General features: G+C 38.0%; 1 protein-coding gene across 2 annotated transcripts; it reads left to right on the top strand.

The window, feature by feature from the left end:
- The first annotated feature begins 76 nt into the window (after positions 1-76).
- tceanc2 (transcription elongation factor A N-terminal and central domain containing 2) lies at positions 77-16434 on the top strand. Of its 2 annotated transcripts, XM_062979620.1 has the most exons (6): positions 77-497; positions 1119-1410; positions 3752-3862; positions 7325-7466; positions 8591-8784; positions 14943-16434. In XM_062979620.1, the coding sequence occupies exons 3-6, from the start codon at positions 3761-3763 to the stop codon at positions 15129-15131; spliced, it is 627 nt and encodes a 208-aa protein (XP_062835690.1). In that variant the 5' UTR covers positions 77-497; positions 1119-1410; positions 3752-3760; the 3' UTR covers positions 15132-16434. The 2 variants fall into 2 exon arrangements, with proteins under 2 accessions (XP_062835690.1, XP_062835691.1); XM_062979621.1 differs by lacking the exons at positions 77-497; positions 1119-1410; positions 3752-3862 and adding an exon at positions 4093-4227.
- Positions 16435-18439: the final 2005 nt, after the last annotated feature.

Genomic DNA, 18439 nt, shown 5'->3' with positions numbered 1-18439 from the left:
CCCCTTTTCCCTCTATTACATTTCTAGAGATGCATCTAGGACTGCATCACACTAGAGCAGTGGTTCTCAACCTGGGGGCCGCAGGCCAACAGTGGACCGCGAGAACAAAAATCAGGGCCGCAAACCTCTGTCCTCTTTATTTATTTAATTTTATTTCCACTTCTTTCCGCAGAGCTGACCATTGCATTGGATAGACCACATCAGCTCTAGATTATTAAATGTGGTTTTCTGTGGGAAAGCAGATAGCGACTACTGGATGGCATATGTTACATATCAGAAACTTGAGCTGATGTGGTCAGCTGAGTCAGCAGCCCGAATAACCCCAGAATGGCTGAACAATGGAGACACCAAGGCGCCCCCGCTTCCAGGTGCCACATGGAAGGGCTCCGCTCAGGGGGAGGGAGGAGGAGGAGAAGCAGCAGTCAGGAGGCTTGTTGTCGTGCTTTTTGTGCATAGTTCCTGATCTTAATTGGGAAACAAGACCAGGAATACTTAAGGTAAGGCCTGTTATAATACTGGGATTTGTAGTTCGGTGAGGCACAAGGTCTCTTTAGCAGAGAAAGCCAAAAGCATTGGAACTCCATATCATTGAGCCATAGCAGTTAAAGTGGTGTCAAATTATATTAATTCTCCAGTGTGGATGTACTCGAAGTGTTACATCTCCTGTTCAAAGAATTCAGCACATCCCTAAAGAGATAAGAAACAATTAAAAACAGCTTAATTAAAAATAAGGAAGTAAGAGCTAAAGAAACCAGAAAGTTCCATCTTTATTTGGGAGTGTTTTCCTAACTTATTGGATGAATAATACAACAAATGAGGGGGGGGGGGGAAACCCATGAGCTTAGTTTCTGCTTAGTTTCTCCATACCTCACAACCTCTGAGGATGCCTGCCATAGATGTGGGCGAAACGTCAGGAGAGAATACTTCTAGAACATGGCCATACAGCCCGGAAAACATACAAGAACCCTGTGATCCCGGCCATGAAAGCCTTCGACAACACATTAACCCATGAGCTGCTCCAATCAAAACGTGGGGTCAACAGAGAAATCCCCATTTAGTAACTCTTGTAGAAAGTCTTCCATCCATATGTGTTAGAGTTTTCTCTTTCCTATCTCTAGGATCAAGATTGTGGGCGGGGATTTAAAAAGAAGAATGCGTCACGGCCCGGAAGACTGTGCGGCGCAAGGCTTGTCGGGAAATGCAGTCCAAGAGGCTGGGAAGAGAGGCGCCTGGGAACTGCAGCCAGGGGAATGTTGGAGCTCCCACTCAAAGGCCCAGCTTCGCCCATTTAGTCTGGGAAACCTTGTGGAGTGTCGCTCCTCATCTTTTTCTGCCTCTGAATAATATCTGTCCCAGGATTGGGACTTGTATGCCTTTTACAGCTACTTGGAACAGGAATCAGTTCAACAGGTATCATCATGATCATCATCATCATCCTGATTCCCCCCCCCCCTCTAAAAAGAGACCCAAAGAGTCGAACAACATTCAAAACAATGTAACACCAAAAACAATACAGGTTATACCTATGGGTTATTCACTGGTTGCTCGAAATGCAGTATTTCGCTGTGTGTGTGTGTGTGTGTGTGTATTGTTCTTTTTTCCTATTTGGCATTTATTTTTATGTTGTTTTATTTAATTTGTTTTTTTTATGTTCGTGTTCCCATTTTAATCTCCATTATAAACTGTTTTTGGGTTCTGCTCATGCATAGGATGGGTCAAAAGTCACAAAGGCATCTGATGTTTTTGAAAAAATATTTCACACATAACGTAATGTCTTATTTCCTGTATATGATGATGCTGTGGGACTGCAAATTCAATAACTAGATAGTAAAGGAGTTATTACATGTTGAAATCTCTTTCTGACTAAATCAGAAATGACTTGAAGGTTTGTAGCGGTGGTCCACGCCTTAGTTATTTCCAGGTTGGACTACTGTAATGCACTCTACGTGGGGCTGCCTTTGAAAACAGCTTGGAAGCTGCAATTAGAGCAAAGATCAGCAGCCAGGTTGCTATCTGGGGCTAACTTCAGGGAGCATACTACACTCCTGTTAAAGCAGCTCCACTGGCTTCTGATACATTTCCAATTCAAAGTGCAGGTTATTACCCATAAAGCCCTATACGTTTCGGGTCCAACCTATCTTCAAGACCACATCTCCTTCTATGAGCCAGTGTGGGCTCAGATCTGCCAGGAAGGCCCTTCTCTTGGTCCCACCACTGTCCCAAATACGGTTCATGGGGAAGAGAGAGGGCCTTCTCGGTGGTGGCACCCCGGCTCTGGAATGCCCTCCCTAGAGAGATTAGGCTAGCACCCTTGCTTCAAGCCTTCCATTCCAGTTTTAAAACAAGCCTTTGATCTTACATAGATTTTTAAGGGTTAGTCTGTTGGCGTCACGTCAGCACTGGGCATGTGTCAATTGGAAACAACTTGATTTTGTCCGCAGCTATGACTAAATTTTATGAATGTTAAGTGTTTTATATTGTAATTATATATGTGTGTGATTGTAATTTAATGGTTTTACCATTTTAGATTTATATATTGTCTATATGTGGCACTTTGCTGTATTTTGTTAGCCGTCCTGAGTCCCTTCGGGGAGAAGGTGGTGGGGTAAAAATAAAATGTATTATTATTATTATTATTATTATTATTATTATTATTATTATAACAATATCATTTCCCAGAACTGAGACTGAAGGCATCTTTAAAAAATGGAAAGACATACCAAGTGGGTTTCCATGGCTGGGCCATAGTCCAGGGCTGAAACCATGCACCATGCTGGCTCTTGCTTTAATTCTGCATCTGTCTTTCTGATCTTTTTGCTTTATGGACAGTACGGCCATCCCATCTTTTCTTTAAATAATATAGCATAGATCGCTTCCAATTACACGTCTGATCCTATTCACCATTTTTTCCCTTTGTGTTATACTAGCGTTTATATCCGGCTTTCATCCCTTCTTCTCTTTCCCTCCCTTCATATCTTTTCCTCTTTTTCTTTTTTCTTCCCTTTTTTCTTTTTCTTCCTCCCTTCCTCCTCCTTTCCCTTCTTTTATCTTCCTTCCCTTTCTTTCCTTCCTCTCCCCTTTCTCCCTTCTCCAGCTTTGAGAAGGCCTACCTCACAATGTCTCTATGACAACAAGGCTCTTTGTGGCTCTTTCCTTCCTTCTCATAACATGTCACCTTTCTTTCCCAGTGACATCATGAAGGCCCACTGCCCCTAACAACAACCTTTCTGGGACAGACAAACTTTGACTTTTATATATATGTAGATAATAAAAAAGAAGTGGAGAACCATTGCTGATAACTGGCCTTGGAATTGAATGCCAAGAGTGGAAGGCATGACTCCAAACCTAGCACCTTTGTTTTGAGGAATTTAACCATAAACCTCCACCAATGTACTATTATTTCTGTGGGTTAGAATGCTTATGATCTGGTGAACAGATCATATGTATGTCATGTACAATAACTTATATTTAACATATCATAGGTATGCTTTCTACAACAACATATGTATAATCTAAACACTTTGACGATCTGTGACCTTATCCCAAAATACCCATTACAGAGCCCAAAATCTTTTTCCTTTCCATCTCTCCTTTATTATTTCCACTCTATCTTCAGGTTAATAGTCACTATGCTTTTTAGTTAATTGCATGGTCAATATCAACTTCATATGTTGATTCTTATATAGCATTCTTCTTCTACAGAGAAGTAAGGATCTTTCTTGCTATAACCAGTGGCTTTTACTTGTTTCAGAATTTAGTCATGGATAAGTTTGTTATACGAACATCCAAAACTGAAGGCCAACCAAAGAAGAAAGAATGTGGAGAAAAAAATTACAAGCAAGTCACTATAGAGTCTCTGAAGGTAAGATTCCTTACAGAAAAGAAACAAATTCTAATAATAGTTATAATAATAATAATAATAATAATAATAATAATAATACACTTTATTTATATTCCATCCTTCTTCCCAAGGGGACTCAGAGCGGATTACTGCATTTTAGATACATAGGCAAACATCCAATGTCTTTATAGTCATATACAATTAAAACACAGAAACAAAGGCAAAGACTTCTCCTTTCATTTCCAGCTTCTGGAGACGGTGCTTATATCTGGCTCTGGGGAGGTGCTTTTCTCCATTTTCAAGCCGAGGAGTCTGCATTGTCACCTCCTGGTTGTGTGGCCGGCAAGTTTGCTTGGAGCATCTCTTTGCCTTTTCCCGCCGAAGCGGTATCTATGTATCTACTCACATTTACATGTTTTTGAACTGCTAGGTTGGCAAGAGCTGGAGCTGACAGATAGGAGCTCACTCTGTCACGCAGATTCGAACTGCCAACTTTTAGTTCAACAGTTCAGCCAACCTTTAGGTCAGCAGTTCAGCAGCACAAGGGTTTAACCCATTGTGCCACTGTAGCTCTTTAAAGGCATAATGTAGTCTTTTACAGTTGTTCTTGCACTTCACATAACTAATTTATACTTCAAACAGGTTTCTGGGGATAGAAATAATGCAGGAGCTATTTTCAGAGAAATGTAGGACAGCTAGGACTCTGAAACATAAATGACAAATGAAGGGCGGTATTTTGAAGTCACAATGACAGAATCCTTAACTAAAAATGTCACACAGTGAACTATTAAGTTGCTAAAGCATTCAGAAACATATATCATATACTGTAGCTGCCATAAACTATACTAGAGCTGTCCTGCAGCTGCAATCCCCAAAACTCAGTTTGGGCTGCAGTTCATGCCAGCATTATAGTTTAAGATACTAAGCTTGTCAAATTAGAGACATTTGGAGTCTTTTGGTAAAAAGTAGGTAAGAAAAAATTGGTAGAAAAATGGCAAGTATGATTTGTAAAGATGTTTTCTCTGAGGTGTGCAGGGAAGCAGTCCACAGATAACTGTGTTATATGTTCATGCCAGACTCAATTTATTTACAGTACAGCTTCTACAACACAGACATTTCCATATTGTATTAGAGCAGGGGAATCAGTGAGGACAAATCTGGTTACAGGCAGTCTCCGAGTTACAAACATCTGAATTACAAATGATTTATAGTTAAGAATGGGGGCGAGACTACAGGAAGTGAAAGAAATCTACCCCTCGGAAGGGAAATTCACTCCTGGAAGAGTTTTCATGGGGAAAAGGTATCTCCACTGAAGCTTTCTCACCAATCCTTGTTTCCTCAACAAGCCAAATTTTTCAAAATCCAATTATCACAGGAACAGACAGTAAGGAGAAATCCTCTGAATAAGAGCACAGACAGCAAGACAAACACCACAGTGTTGTTAACCCTTCGCTATGCTATCCAGTGCTAAAAGATATATAAATATTTTCTGACTTAATATACAAGTTCAACTTAAGAACAAACCTACAGAATCTATCCTGTACATAACTTGGGGATTGTCTGTATTTTGCTTTGGCTGGATGTGCTGCGGTTGACATCCTTGGGGACTTCTGTGGGCTTTCAGAAGCCTCTGTTGATGACAATCCTTGCAGTGTGTCTTGCTGTAGAATAGATGGAATTGTCCTAATTGATTCCCTCTACTCTCTGACAATACAGAAATGGCCATGTTTGAGATATCCACAGGGGACTTCTATGGTTTTTCACAATGCTCTGTTGATGACATTCTTGCAGTGTCTCCAGTTATAAGATAATAGATGGAAGTGTCCTCATTTAATTCCCTCCACTCTCTGACGAAACAGAAATGGCCATGTTGAGGAGAGGGTGGGAAAAATGGGGCTACACTGCTTACAAGGTAGGTTTGGGGGCGAATTTTAGTTGCTGCATGGTTAGAAGAGAATTTTGATCTTCACAGCAACACAAAAATGAATTGTAATGGTGTTGGTTCAGCTTAATATTATCATAATTCTTTATTGGAACACTGACCCACATTTGAAGAAGCATATAAAGACAGGACATTTGAAGGCGGTTTCAGCCAAATAGAGACAGAAAGAAAGAGTGGAAAATTAGATTTGAGAATAACTCTTTCTCTCTTCCTTCTTCTCCTCCTATATGTTTATATCCCACTTTTTCTCTCCCAAAGGAGAGACAAAATGTCTAAGACTAAGAATCATAACAATGTGCAAATTATAACCTAAAGAATATAAACATTACAATAGAATTAAATATAGGAATATTACTAATGCATAGTTAAAACCAATAAAATTGTTCATAAATCTATTAAATTGCATAAAACATAACACCTCTTGGCTTGGTCTTAAAAACATTGTCCTTTAAAAGCCCGAGGCAAGCATAGTAGGCACCGTAAGCTCTCCTGCTGCCACCAGATCTGTACTTTGATTTCAAATTTTTCTTGTGTAAACTTTTTCTGTCCCTGAAATCTGGTTTTTCCTTTAGTATTCTCTATCCTAGCTGCTTCTGATTTCTAGTTAATTTGTTTTTATATTATCTAACAACTTCCTTTTTCAATTGTTGCTTCCATGGAAAGTCACTGGGTGACCTTGGGTAAGCCTTCTCAATCTCGGAGAAAGGCAAAAAGCAAACCCTCTCTGAATAAATTTTGCCAAGAAAACGCTGTGCTAGGTTTTTCATTAGGGCCACTGTAAGTCAGAAATGATTTGAATATTTACAATAACTAAACAAATAATCAATATACACTATTCAATTTCCCCAAACCTTTGGCCAATCAGAAGGATTTTAAGATTTGTTTAGGATTCAATTCCAGTGGCCTGAGAACCAGGCATCCCATCCACTAAACCAGTGGTTCCCAAACCTTTTTTTTTTACTAGGGACCACTCTCCAACATTAGTACCAAAAGGGCTACAAATCAGTTTTTGGTCAACTTTAGATTTGGTTTGGTTATTTGGGATTCTGATTCAGAAAGCAGTGGAAATAAAAAAATAAATGAATAAATAAAGAGGAAGGAGGTTTGCAGACCGGATTTTCATTCTCGTAGCCCACGGATTGGGAACCACTGCACTAAAGAGAACAGGGTCAAGCAGGCTTTCTTATCCCCTTCTTTCACCATCAGCCCATGGAGTTTAGGAGAACTCAAAGGTGTTTTAAGATTTTTTAAAAGGAGAAATGCCTGCTCAAAACACTTCAGAATAGTAAGTGAACTGAAGCTGGCAGGCTAATGAGTTGATTTTGTTTTCTAGATCTTGCTCACTTGCTTTATATCAGAGACTTGCTGTGAAACAAGCATTCATCTGTTTGGATTATCAAGTTCTCTGTACGTGACTGCCTGTCATCATCAATAATTTATAGCCCAATAACAGCTGCATTAGGTGACACAAAGCTCAATAAATTTATTTGCAATAAGTACTTCTGTCTTTTCTGTCTCCTAATGATGATTCTCCCTCCTAGAGAGTTGTGGTTGTTGAAGATATAAAAAGATGGAAAACTATGCTAGAGCTTTCAGCGCAGCCTAAGGAGAACTTAATAGAGGCCTTAATGGAATTAAAGAAGAAAATACCCTCTAAGGAAGTTTTACGTTCAACAAAAATAGGTAAAGCATTTTTATTTTTCACTGGAAGTATGCATCATGTTTGGTGGGAATAAACTGAAACATTTTTAAAGTGGTCCCTTTAAAAATTGTTTCTGATGATGCTTTAAAATAATGTTACCTTAAATCCGACTAGCCTCCGGAAAAAAAGTTCTTTCAGGTACTTTTGAAAAGACTTCTACATTTCTTCCCTTCTCTGCCTTGAAAGAGCTTACATTTACAATATTTATGTACTTATTAGTGTTTCTGCTCAGTGCTCCTAGGAGAGTAATTAACCATTCTTTAAAAAAAAAAAAACATTCAGTTTCAACTTCTGTGGAGGATGTCTGCCTATCTCTTTGGGTGTTCCTCATGTTGCACATTCATTTCAGTTGTCTTTAAGAGAGCACCCCCCTTCAGATCAGCTGCCAAATGTACTATTCCATATGAATGCAAAATAATTGGGATGTTGCATGGCCACTTCAAGTAAATGTTGTATATATTAAAATATTTTTTTTATTTTTATTATATCATATTATTGTTTTCCAATGGGGAAAATAAATTGATGTATATAATGATATAAGACAGAGGGGGGGGGGGGAATTATTGTTTTTCAGACATTGTATGATAATACTTATATTGCTGAAATAAATAATAAATATAGAGATTAAAATAATTTTTATTTTAAATTAGACTATTCTAAACATTCACTTCAGATTTGGTAGAAATACATCCAACCTTTTTATGTAATACAGTGACAGACAGATATGTCAATATCTATATATACCTGTATTTATTTGGATCATTTAAACTACTACTAAGAGAAGTTCCTAATGCAGTTTATAGAGCAAACTTTCCACAGACTTCATGTGTTCCAGTTGCCCCTCTGAATCAATGGCTAATAGCAGAGATAGTCATTCTAGAAATAGCTGTCAAAGGAGTTAAATATCAATACCTCACAATTTAGGTTTTCTTCTCTAGGCTGCTGCTGTTCTTTATCACGGCATTTGGCTCCTAGTATGTGGTGTGTGTGTAGAATAATGTTTATAAGTCTTCAGATGTTCCACTCAGGTTAACAAAGTACTGTGTTACACTATATACTTATACATTATGCACTCCGAATCCATTTATCTTTCATTTTCTGCAAGGTCATACGGTTAATAAGATGCGGAAGCATCCAGACAATGATGTTTCTGCTCTTGCCAAGGAGGTGTATTCTGAGTGGAGGACATTCATTAAGGATCATTCAGACCGACCCTCTATAGTAGTGAGGAGTGATCCCAAAACAGAGACACTCAGGCAGAACGCACGGAAAATGCTCGCTGAAGCTTTGGAGATCGAGGTATGTTTTATATGTTGTTAATCTTTTTGAAATGTTTTTGTATGAAAAATATTTCATTTACAAAAATAAATTAGTCTGTTAGGAAGACAATATGCGATGATTCCAAAAGGAAATACATTGCTGGATTTAAAGATGGGAAGTAACATTTAAACTGTGGCCACAGAGGGTTTTTTTAATGGTTGGTTTGCTTTGCATTTTACATAATGCACATAAATAACTGTTGTGACAGTAGCTCAGTTCATTCTCTTGCCTCTCTCCTCCTGTTTTAGGGGGCTTGTTGTGCCTCCTCAATTGTTCACCCCTATTTCAGCCCCTTTTTTAGTTAGAGGGGATTAGCATTGTATGTATAGTTCTGTGGGGGTTTAGTCCAGATATTGTCTTTTTCTTTAAAGCCTCCCTCACCTCAGACAATGCACTTCTGGTTCTTGGAAAACTCAGCATTGTAGTGACTGGAAGGTGAAGAGAAAGGAAGGCTAGAAAGTCTACAAAATAGCACATCCAGTCGGAGCTGTAATATGTCCAGTCAGAATTGTATTCAAGTCCAGTCAGAGTTAAATATTGAGGCCATCTTAGAGACAGTTGTACACCATACAAGAAAGAGACAATAAAAAGAAATAAAGATTCAAGAGCCTCAGTTTGGCCAGAACTGTGTCTGTCTCTCAAAGACTTTACATCTTCTCATAAAGACTTTGTAGTGAGACTCCTGGAGGAGAGGAAGTCTGAAATTCTTGTTGGTTAAACTCTTGTTTGATTCAACTATATAGTCTCCAATCTGTTCCCTGCGCAGCCAGTTCACCTTCCAAGTAGTTAAGATAATGTGGGTGCAAAACAGGACTGTTTTTAAAAAGAAGAAAGTTTTAAAGCACTGTAGGCATATTTAGATGACCATTGTTGTGGAAGAGATTATTTTTAACTTGCAGTTCTAGTGCAGGTATTCTGTGTATAACATCATAGTGGATTTCCCCCAGTGGAACATAGAAAGGCTTAAAAGCTACAAAATTGGTGTTTTCTTCCAGAACTTTCTTTGTAAGGAGGAGAAAAAAACAGGTTTAATTGAATAGCACCATTATTTTAACTGAATATACCCCATCAGTCTCCACTTCGCAGGCAGTGGGAAGAAAGTAGTAAGTCTAAATAAATATATAGATTTAAAATTACCTGGATGTTATGCAAGCATGTGCTGTGTAAAGAAACTGTTCCTTTTATCATTTCTGCATCTCACCATATTTTTCAGTGAATTTTCCATGGTTTTAGTATTGTAAAAGAGGAAGGGAAAAGCTTTTCCCTGTCTTCTTTCCCTACACCATGCATGATTTTATACATTTGCATCATGCCTTTATTTATACACCTTTTAGTCCCAAATGTTATGATCTTTCCATCTGGTGTGGTCTAGTCATAATTTTACTCCCTTTCCAATATTACCTAAGGCATGTATTCCTGATGTGGTTGCTAGATAGTATGATAAGGGCATTGTAGTTTTAGTAGTTTTATCTCTAGTTCCCATTCTGGCCTGTTTTTTTTAAATGGGAGCCACACATTGGGCTAACATTTTTATCAAGCTGTGTGCTATGAATCCCAAGATTCTTGGTCAGTCACTGCCAGCTTTGATCCCAGGAATTTATTGTAGAGAGGCATTAATCCCAAATATGATATTATCCTAAAATAGTCTCCACGAAAATGCAGCTGTGTAATAATAATAATAATAATAATAATAATAATAATAATAATAATAATAATAAACTTTATTTGTATCCTGCCCCCTCCTCCCCAAAGAGACTTGGGACAGCTTACAACAAACAAACGAATACAGTAAATAATATAACCCAGACAATGATCACATATCATTTAATACAACAAAATAACAATAATATAAACATTAATACATAATTAGTTTAAAAACTATTTTTCCCTCTAAAAGCAATAAAAATATAAATTCTGTTTAAAACCAGCCAATTCCTATGATCAGGATATCCAGCGTTGTGAATTGTAGTTCTAACAAACATTCAAAGCCCTATCCGCTGAGGTGGTTGATGCTCTTAGCCATTTTCAAAAGCCTGTTTAAATAGTCAGGTCTTTAACTCCTTCCTAAAGATTAAAAGAGTGGGTGCTCTTTTAATGGAAGGATATGGCCATTCTAAATAAATAAAACAGTTGAATTGAAGTAGTTTTACAGGAGCATTTCTATACACTCCTCATTACATATATACACACACACACACACACACACACACACACATATATATAGGTAATGAAATTTCGACCTAGGACAAAACAACAAAACTACACATCCCAGAAACACTAAACTTGGCAGTACAATCCCTCATCCATGCCTCTACGTTCATACAACAAAAAGAAAAGAAAAATAAAGTCGTAATTAGAGGGAGAGGAATAATTGTTTTTATCCAATTGCTGCCAGTTAGAAGGCTAAGCTCCACCCACTTGGTCTGCTGTCAGTTAGAAGGCTAAGCTCCACCCACTTGGTCTCCTAGCAACCCACTCAGCCCAGGGCCACTTCAATCAGGCCTCTTCCACACTGCCTATAAAATAAGATTATCTGATTTCAACTGGATTATATGGCAGTGTAGACTCAGGATGAGCATCAACCCCCAGAGTCAGACATGACTGGACTTAATGTCAGGGGAAAACCTTTACCCTTTACCTTAACTACCACCAATTCCTCAATACTTTATTTCCCATACCACCATACTTTGCCACAACAACGCGTGGCCGGGCACAGCTAGTGTGTGTGTGTGTGTGTGTGTGTGTATGTGTATGTGTATATATATATATATATATATAGAGAGAGAGAGAGAGAGAGAGAGAGAGATTGTCTTGTTCAGTGACCTGCTTGGAGGCTGATACTCAAAATACAGATGTGGTTGCTAATGAACCTCACAGCAGAGATCATGCCATATTAACAGGCCAGCAGAATGTTGGATAAGCGAAAATGTTGGATAATAAGGAGGTATTATGGAAAAGCCTATTAAATGTCAAATTACATTATGATTTTACAAATTAAGCATCAAAAACATCACATTTTACAACAAATCGACAGAAAAAGCAGTCCAAAACATGGTAATATTATGTAGTAATTACTGTATTTCTGAATTTAGCACCAAAACAACGCAATATATTGAAAAAATTGACAAACACATTGGCTACTAACAAATTGACTACAAATAAAGACAGAATTGCATAAAATGAATTTACAGTAGCAACATTGTCGCAAATTAAACCATAAAAAGCCTAGAGAAACAGCTGTGGATTGGGGCAGGAGGCAAATTGCGTTGGATAATCCAGAACGTTGGATAAGCGAATGTTGGATAAGTGAGACTCTACTGTAGTAGAAAATGGCCCTTTATATAACAGAAACCCGATGTATTTAGAGCTTTGAAAGTGATCACAGTCACTTTGAATTCCTTTCAGATAAAGACCAATAGCAACTGGAGTAGTTTTAAAACCTGATAAGATATTTCCCCCTGACCAACCCCAGTTAGCTAGTTGACAGCTGTGTTTTGAAGCAATGTAAGTTTCCAAGATATTTTCAGAGGAAGTCTTGCTATTGGAATATTTGAGAATCCAGGGGGCTCTTGGTACCTGATTGGGTTGGTTCCAGGAACCCTTTGGATACCTAAATCTATGGGTGCTCAAGTCTTGTTATATACAATTGTGTAATAAAATGGTGTCCTTACATGACATGACTAAAGGAAGATTTTTCTGTTTTGGGGGATGAAAATATTAATGTTGTGGATGGTGGAATCCATGGATGAAGAATCAATGGATGCAGAATCTGTGGATGTGAATGTATCTTACTGTAATCTGGATAGAAAGAAAGCATAGATACCTCTAGCAGTGATTAATCCATGCCTGCATTTCCCAGAAGAATGACCCAAATTTGCAAAGCCTTATTCCAGGTCCATCCAGTTTGCATGACCAGTATGTAAACAAAATGTTATTCTGCGAATTGATGGAATGAAAGGAAAGCATGGAAATGTATTCTTGGTTCTTTTATGTGCTATATCTTTAGCCTCTTAGATGTTCAATATTTCAGGCAAATTCTTATATCCATAATTAAGTATTAGTAAATCAAAGTTTATTGTGAGAACCTACAGTGAGGGTCAATAGTGTACAAAGTGGTGGTAAACATCAGATCCCTGTGGTATCCTTAAGTAATGAACATAACAAGAATTCTCTCTAAGCATTAATGATCAGTTTGCCAGCTATATTAAACTCTACAATAATTATCCTTTAATGTATTCATTAATTATCCTTAAATCGCATGTCAAGGCACTCTAGAATTGCAAAGCACAATTTAGGAGGAGTGTTCAGAGGCGTTGTTGACTGGTCAGAAAATTATGAGCCATTTCTGCAACAGAGCTAATGGTCGACCATGAAACTGACACTCCTAGGAAGATTACCCACCCATTGCCTTTATCCAAACGTTTAATGTTGTTGTTCTAATTACTTTTAAGTTGGACACTGTCCTTGCTCACTCTTGTCTACATTTGTGCAGTAGTACACATTTACAAAATGTGTTCTCTTTTCAGCAACAGGCTAGATACACAAGTTCAGGACAGATTATTATCACCTATATAAAACATGTACATCAGATATAGACAATACTATAAGGTTTTTGTGCCCCTTGTTATGTGGTCTTCTCTGGCTACAATGTCAAAATCACACTGCTGAAAATTGGCATAGCTGTCATGCCAAAAACAGATTGGATGTGTATTAGCCACTGTCATTGGGTACAACTTTCTTGTTCCTTGCTTTCTTGTCATCTACCCCATTCTAAGAAACTGCCACAGATCAACAAAGTAGGTAGTAACAGCTGCTTCAAAATAGATTGGACAAACTCATTGGGGATGTGACTATCTCTGGCTAGTAGCCATGATGAATATATATTCCATTTAGTACCAGAAACATGGTTGCCAGGCCTAGCCATTGGAAACACTCTTTTTGGTATCCCTGCAATTAGTTTGAAAGCTGAACTCCCCTAAAGCAAGACATTTAATATTTTAAGACTGAAACAGTTGAGATATTTGTAAGAATATATCCATCTTTTTCAACACCCTGAGGCTGCCTCTTCTCTATGTCCTTCCTATCTTTGACTAGTAGTCATGGGGGATATACATTCCCTTTAGTACTCGAAGCAAAAGGCCTCTGTAAATCAGTGGCTGGGGAACTGGAACAGAGGAGGAGGAGCTGTTTCACGTATGCCCTACTTCTGAGTTTCCCATTGATATTTGGTTGACTACTGTGGGAACAGCATGCTGAGGCCTTTGTTCGGATTCATTATGGCTTTTCCTATGACTGATACAGAAGATATTCAAATACATTGGTGCAGTGAGCTTTGGACATTGCATTTTATATTCACAATTTTACAAAAAACAGTGTAATGAGTGATCCTGGTGAGTACATTGCTTTCAATGGCACGCTAAAAGCCTAATTTCAATATAAGATACAGGTCAAAGCAGGAAATGACTGCAGCTAGAGTAGAGAGGGAACAAGCAAGAAGATAGTAACCACTGCATTTCTGGATCCTCTTGAGCAATCAAATTCCTTAGCTTTAATGGCCAAAAGAGAAATAAACCTTTTTTGGTAGGCAGTACTTGCTTTTCATTTATTTCTATATAATTTATTTAGATGTCTCAGCTGTGCCAAATTGCATAGCTTGGCACATGTTGAAGCAATAACTTCATAATTAACATCTAGCAAATCCCTTTCTGTTTTCTTAATTACACCTCCTTACACATGCTCACAGAGTCTACATTTCCCTTTACAACCCCGCCAATCAGCCCTGCCAAGTATTGAGAGCATTGAGGGGTTGGTTTTTAGACTTGGGTTTGAAACGCTATCAAAAGTGTCCTGTATCAGTGCGTGTTACTGGAGGCAACACCACTTTCTTCATAATTGCACTTGAACCCGATACCCCCGGTTGGCTGCCGATTAGTTTCCTGTTGGGTTGGCAAAAAGTGGCTGACCACAGTGCCTTGTTCTTTAATTGCTGGAGTGAAATTAAATTGCTCTTCCTGTTTTACTTATGATGTGAAGTGGATTTCCTTGAATTTGAGCTGATTAAGGAACCAGCCTCTGATTTCAAACAGTCAGTCTCCTTATTAAACGTAAGGATCTCATTTCTTACTTTCTGTTTTCAGATTGGGCACCCGCTGGCGGAAAATATTGAGCGAGAAGCTTTTCATCTCTCTTCCCGTCTCATTAATGCACCCTACCGCAGGACCGTGCGAGCGCTCGTATTCGCTTTAAAGCACAAGCCTGAAACTCGTACACAAGTGCAAAGTGGCACACTGTCACTTAACACGTTTGTGCAAAGCCACAAAAAGTAACTAAAATGCTTGATGCAGAAGGGAGCTGTGTGGCTGGCCGAAGCATATCATGTAACAAGAAATGATGCCTCTTCTCTTTCTTGGATGAGTAGGATAATACTAATCATGTAATAGTCTTTGTATTGGAATAATGTAACATTCTGAGAAATCTTTTGGGCCAGTACTTATGTGATGTAAGAGGTGGTGTACACTTTGGAGAGTACATAGGAAGGGGAAAGGAAATCTTTATATTATAGCAGCATGGAAAGTAACTAATTGAAAAGTGAGCTAATCATTTGGAGGCAAAATCTGTTCCTCTGCAAATAAGGTAGAGCCTTACAGGGTCTGCTTCAAAGAAACACTGGAGCCAAATGCAATGGGACCACAATCAGCTTATAAATGGAAGGCCGCCAGCATATAAGACATCTTCCTTTAACATGTACTATGCGTTCATATCACGTCATATCAAACTCTCTAAGCATATCCATTCTTCAGTTCACAGTAATATATTTTTTTAAAAAAATAAAGTAAAACAAACTTATTTTGGAATACAGTTTACTATGTGGAAATAGCCCTTTCGAGAGATTGTTTCCCCAACAAAGGCAAACACCGTTAGCAATAAAATCTAGTAATGATTTTGAAATCTTTTAACATTTAAAAAAAATCTTATTTGTAATGATACGAATGTTAATGAATTCAATCACATTCCCCCAAAGTCTTGTGTTTTAATTCTGTATTAATTCTATATAATATATGTATGGTTAAGGCAGTACTGATTTTAGGAACAACTCAGTGCATGAACTTCCTAACAGGCAATATTCATAATGGAAAGCAAAAGAAGGAGTCAACATAGGAAGAGTGAAAATAAAGCAAGAAGTTAGGAAAGGAAAACTTAACATCAAACAATTACTGGGATTTTCACAAATTCTTTAAATTATTTTTGACGCTTTCATAGATAATCTTGAGGATAGTGTTATTTCAAGGCAGTGTTTGCTAATGTTCTAAAAACTGAAAGATGACCATAGAGAGACCTAGTTTTGTAAGAGTTTTTCCTAAAAATGTTTCGCTTCTCTCAAATGCTATGATAGGTAGAAAGAACATCTAGAAATAACTGGCTAGAAGGCAAGAGGGATTTGCATTCAGGGTGGATTGTTTTAATTATCATGTATATGAACTGTTGAGAGGAAAGAACAAGGATGCAGGCACAGTGCCATAAAACCAGTGTAACAGGCTCATATGTTAATAGTTTCATTTGTTAAGTGTAACAAGTCATATGTAAAATAAAGAGAAGTTTAATTTAAAATAATAATAATAATTCAAGCCATTTTTATGCATTTTCTTCAGTGGGTAACCTGCAAACCATATCAGGATTTTTAGCCTTTCCACATAACCTACCAAAATCTGCCTGCACCTATCCCTTCTTTGCAAGGAAGCCACCATACATCTTTATGATAGCAGAATTATTTCTGCGAAGTCATAAGGAAACATCCTGGTTGAGAATGAGGGTCCAGCTCCAGCTGAAAACAGCTGAATAACATGTGTTGATAGTCCAGAAAATGCAAGGGAGTAATATGCTGTAATTCTCAATAATAGGCAACACTCATTACAAAAAGATTTGAAAATAAAAGAAATGGGTCCAGGTATCTGTCAATTCCCTGACCCCAGCAAGTAAATTTCGAACTGTTTTGTGCGTGGCACCAGTTTTAACTGTTTTAACAGTTTTAACTGTTCAGATTGTCTTTAGATATTCTAAAATGCTCAAAGGCTTGAAAGTTGCTATTTCCAGAAAAGTATAAAGACGGTGAAGGACTTTGAGGGGCTGCTGGCTAGCCACCTCAACTTTAACAAACTGTACTCAGAAATTAGCCAGTTTTTAAAACCTAGTAACAATTTAAATCTTTATTTAAATACAGTTTTAAAAAAAGTAGGATTGGAAATCAAAATGTATTGTCAAGCCATGAGTTAAGTTGTGCTGGTTGTTTCAAATGCTTGTCCGGAAATTTTTTTGGACTACATCATTCTTCATATGTAAGGGGAATCTGTGTGTGAATCCTGTTCACTGTCTGAGCAAAGCCATTCCTTCCTATTAGACTCGTCAGTCTAACATGACAGGGCCTATGGGACAAGCTTAGCTGCTCCCCATTAGCTTCTAGCAAACCCTGACGCTTCCTAGACTAGCGGAAATGATCCCACTACATCAGTCGTCCTTTTTTCTGCCTCCTCTGTGAGCAGATTAACCCATGGAGTCCCTTGTTCATATTGAGGTTGCACACTTCGCTTGACAGATGGAAAGTCCCTCAGCAGCTCATCCAATCACCAATCAACGAAGAAACATCTGTCTCAGACTCACTGTGAGCCTAGTAGCTTTGCTGTGACATGATTAAAGCCTGTTCATTCTGTTAGGTCTCAGCCTTTGACACAGAAGGCATAATTGCAGCTCAGTTACCCTTTGTAGAGGTAGTGATAACCATGTGACCTTTAGATAGACATGTTTAACCCAGTTCTGGGATGGCTTTGCAGTTACCCAGAGATCTGTTTTGTTGCTGTTGTCATCTTTTTGCCTTACTTCACTAAAGGTGAGTAGACAGGATAGGCAGGCAACAAAAAACATTGAGGATTGAACACAATGACAGAAACAATAGCTACCGTTGGCCTTACACAAATGCAGATTTAACTTTTGTGGATTTTATTATTCATGGATTTGGTTAATATATTCTCCATAGGTCATCCAGAACAACTCTGGAACAACTTCCACCAAAAGTTAGCTGTGTATAGAGTTTAGATTCCTAGAAAGAATGCTTCTTTAGACATGATTTTGTGATGAATGTCTGGTGGAAGTTGACCATAGATTTGTACTGGATCATCTAGAGATTTTAAGTGAGATTTTCTCTTGAGGTTAAAAAAAGTTTTTTTCCACACATTTTTCCCTCTTTTGTGAGGGTCCTGTGTTACTTATCTGTGCAAAATGGAGAACCTAATGTACTTCTCATTCTGTAGCTGTGTTACTGACATGCAGAATCTCTCAGTTTTTGGTCCTGGGGCAGTGACCATCTGTCAGCAACAATAAAGCAAAAGGTGACCACACACACACACACACACAGATACTTTCAACAATGTTTGAATCACATTTGCTTAGAAATGTGATTTTGATAGAACTTATAGTAGTAGGAATAAATCCTATTAAATTCAATGGGTGGACATGTGAAGGATTGCATCTCTCACTCACAATGTCTATAGGACAGGAAAATGATTACTTGGTTCTTAAGATTAAACTATCCCTGTCAAGAAGAAATATGAAGCAAATATTACCGCTAAAATAACAATTGAGA

Source organism: Anolis carolinensis, chromosome 4 (genome assembly GCF_035594765.1).
Source record: "Anolis carolinensis isolate JA03-04 chromosome 4, rAnoCar3.1.pri, whole genome shotgun sequence".
In the NCBI taxonomy this organism is placed as follows: Eukaryota; Metazoa; Chordata; class Lepidosauria; order Squamata; family Dactyloidae; genus Anolis; species Anolis carolinensis.
Note: the sequence above shows the minus strand (reverse complement) of the source record. Positions and strands in the feature narration are given on the sequence as shown.

Coding starts and splice junctions, on each gene's coding strand:
- tceanc2 (XM_062979620.1), top strand. CDS start 3,761: ATGGATAAGTTTGTTATACGAACATCCAAAACTGAAGGCCAACCAAAG. Junction 7,467..8,590: donor TTTACGTTCAACAAAAATAG/GTAAAGCATTTT, acceptor ATTTTCTGCAAG/GTCATACGGTTAATAAGATG. Junction 8,785..14,942: donor CTGAAGCTTTGGAGATCGAG/GTATGTTTTATA, acceptor TTCTGTTTTCAG/ATTGGGCACCCGCTGGCGGA.